Source organism: Morone saxatilis, unplaced genomic scaffold (genome assembly GCF_004916995.1).
Source record: "Morone saxatilis isolate NCDOM2014 unplaced genomic scaffold, NCSU_SB_2.0 Contig6, whole genome shotgun sequence".
In the NCBI taxonomy this organism is placed as follows: domain Eukaryota; kingdom Metazoa; phylum Chordata; class Actinopteri; family Moronidae; genus Morone; species Morone saxatilis.
Window position 1 is genome coordinate 6496465 of NW_023340206.1, and position 3149 is coordinate 6499613.

The 3149-nt window shown below is 39.5% G+C and overlaps 1 protein-coding gene across 2 annotated transcripts in view; it reads right to left on the reverse strand.

The window, feature by feature from the left end:
* Positions 1–424: 424 nt before the first annotated feature.
* The window catches only part of LOC118340006 (insulin receptor substrate 2-like), a 12823-nt gene continuing 10098 nt past the window's right edge, over positions 425–3149 (reverse strand). For both annotated transcript variants that reach the window (XM_035677849.1, XM_035677848.1), the window contains exon 4: positions 425–2577. In XM_035677849.1, the coding sequence (XP_035533742.1) occupies positions 2573–2577 (5 nt within the window). In that variant the 3' untranslated portion in view covers positions 425–2572. The remainder of the gene's footprint in view (positions 2578–3149) is intronic.

Here is a 3149-nt window from a genome sequence, read left to right on the forward strand (position 1 = left end):
CAGACAAAAGCAATACTCGACTACCAGGATTTATAAATCATTATAATCATCTCTTGTGAGCATCACAATAAACAGTATATTGAACTATGTACAATGGAAGACAACGACACATTCAGACTGAGTCAATCCGAGATCAATCTGTAAAACAAGAGTCCGTCCATGGACACAGAAATGGGGAAAGCGCTTTGAGACATGTCAAGAACAAAAGTTCCCAGCGACAAGAACAAAACACTTGGCAGAAAGAGAAATGTACAAGGAGCAAAAAACAGCTTCTGCTCGTCACAAACAGAAACAAAATAATCAATGCAATGTTACATTTGGTTCCACGGTTGTAAACTAGATTGTATTCATGTCACTATTGCATATGCCATTAGGTAAAGTGTGTCGACAAGGCAAAGAGATCGCTATAATAAAATAGACAGTATTTTTTTTCATATAGTCACAGAGACCGTGAGGGAGAAAAGCATACAATACACTGTACAACCCCAAAGCAAAAACCCTGTCCCCATTTTAAAAATCTGTAGCCAAAGTCTTTACACAGGAATATCATTGCAACATAGGTCAAATCTAGGTACTCTATGTATTTTCAATAGATTGTTTTAGTTAAACTCTTTTTATGTACACAATATACACATTCAAGACTGAAGATAAATAGATACCACCACTTGGCGTGGTACAGCTCCAATATTACTCAACTCCAAGTCAACCGTTTCCCACGTTATGTTTCTGCGGTGTTCCCACCAGCTGAGCGATACATTCAGACATGGTTAAAAGTTTTACAATCTACTGTACACTAAAGGGGCTGGGAGCCAGTTGGAGTCGGCACAGTGGAGTTAGGATGTCCGTAGAGGGCTTTTAGAGCATCTTAACAAACCATCTGACGGCCATTTTGGAGGTTCAAAGCTCTCGGGGAGCAGCAGAATTAAATTATTTTTTTTTTTTTTAGTTTCTTCAGATTAAATTACTTTGTGACTTTTAAAAGAAAAAACATTCTTCCTCTAACAAATGAAAAGTAGAATTTATCAGCAATAAAACACACAGCTGGTATAACGTGTGTGTATAACTAGTAGCTAGTCAGTCAGTAGCTGAGTAGTAATGTTAGCAAACAATAGACTTTACTAAGTCAGTGCTGCTATTACACTGTTGCAGCATTTAGCCGTATCCCGTGATTGTTACACAGTTGTCACATTGTTAAATCGTTACATAGTCTTGCTTTAACGTCTAGCATTACATAATTCTCTTCAGCCAAATCAAACTTTTTACGCTGTCTGCAATATAGTTACATTTTCCAGACAGCTGGTTCTCCAGTGAACCTCCATGATGTTGCCAGATGTGGCTGTTGGCCCCTTTTCTACTTTGTCTGTGTTGCAGAGCCCTCCTCCCCTCACTGCTCGCACACAGGCGGCCCCTCAACTCGCTGACCGGAAACTGTCTCGACTGTGCCCCCCAACCTTGACATTTATCATCGGCTCCGCCCCTCCGTTGTCACCTCTAGACAGTTGTACCGTCAAATGATATCACAGCAGGGCGGCCTGCATTGAGCTTAACAGCAGGCCGTAGGTTTGAAGGTAGGAGTGTGTGAGGTTTTCAGGCTCAAGTGACTGAGGAACTGTGGTAGGTACAGTGCATTCAGATGCCTGGTGTTGTGGGGTCTGAGCTGAGTTATAAGGACATGCATAACTCTTAGAGACATTTAGAAATATATTTCTTTAAGTCCAGCGCTTTGATTGGACAAAAAAATAAACTAGGTTAGAATAAATAAGAAATTAGTAATTAAGAAAATACTTTAATATCAATACGATAAATCAGTTCTCAAGCAGCCCCACTGTACTGTACATTTCTGAAATAATATTTGAATGGTAAGCTAGGCTTGTTACTTTCACAACAGAATAACAATATAGAGATGTAGGTAGACATACTGAAATAGAATATTTATCTCTTAAAAAACATAAGGACAGTATAGACATTAAGGCATTGGGTAGGTCTTATCAGACATTCATCTTCCAAAAATAAATAAAATATCTACTCTAAATATAGTTATATACTCAGTGTACCTTGGTATCCTCGCTCCCTGGGCCATTTCTATAGTTTCATTGTTTACTGACACACCGGCTGGTCGTATTCTGCCTCAGAAACACACACTCGCACTCATACAGACAGCCATAAAACTACCCTCAAGTAAATAAATAGTATCTGGGTACCATTAGAGTTTTGTTATTGTCTGACTATCTTTGCTTCTGTGCTTGCGCCAAAATTTGGGTCAGAGGAAAAAAATGGCCTCCGAAAAGCGCAGGGAACATGAGACGCACAACCACATACACACGGCACCGCAACGCCAACACAACACCACACACACACAACACACCAGTCCCATCTCAGCAAATTCATGACATGCATAGATGATGACCTGCTTGTTTCCTGTGTGCATGTGTTTGTGTGGCGAGTGTCACTGAGGGTCCAGACAGTCTTTTAGGGGCCACGGTGCCCAGCAAGAAAGGGCTAAGTTGATTTCTTTTTTTTTTTGTCGAGCAGCAGGTTGTGTAGACGCCAAGTCTGAAGATAAAGGGGTCCTTCAGTCTGAAAGAGATGACAAAAGAGAGGAAAAAGAGGGAGTTAGTGGAAATATCTAATGATTTCAACAGTCTTTTCTTAAGGTATTTCACTACAAGACATTGTATGTTGTTAACAAACACATACTGTTAACTACTGAAGAACTACAGTGTTTTTTTGGTGTTTTGATGTTTCAAAACTCATTGTGTGAAACCAAGGAACGTGTCCAATTAATTTCTTCCTCATAAAACATTTGTAAAGCTGATTTACTTGTATTTGTTTGCTTTCAACTTTGCTAGTTTTCTTCTTCCCAGTTTGTAGTCTCATTATTTCCCCCGCAAACAACACGGGAGCCAACAATTCGGACCTTTCAGACTGCAGACCTGAGAGAACAGTCTCATACTGTACAGTGTGAACTCAGATTAGGTTGTTTTTGTGCCACAATAACAAGGAAAAACAGCTTGAATAACAAGAACAGAGTGCTGCACACACACGTTAAATAGGGGGGATTTAAATGTGTTTTAATGCGTATTTTTGTTTTTAATGAGGATATTCGGTATGAATTTTGGTTCATTATGATGTGTTTATGTGTGTGTGTG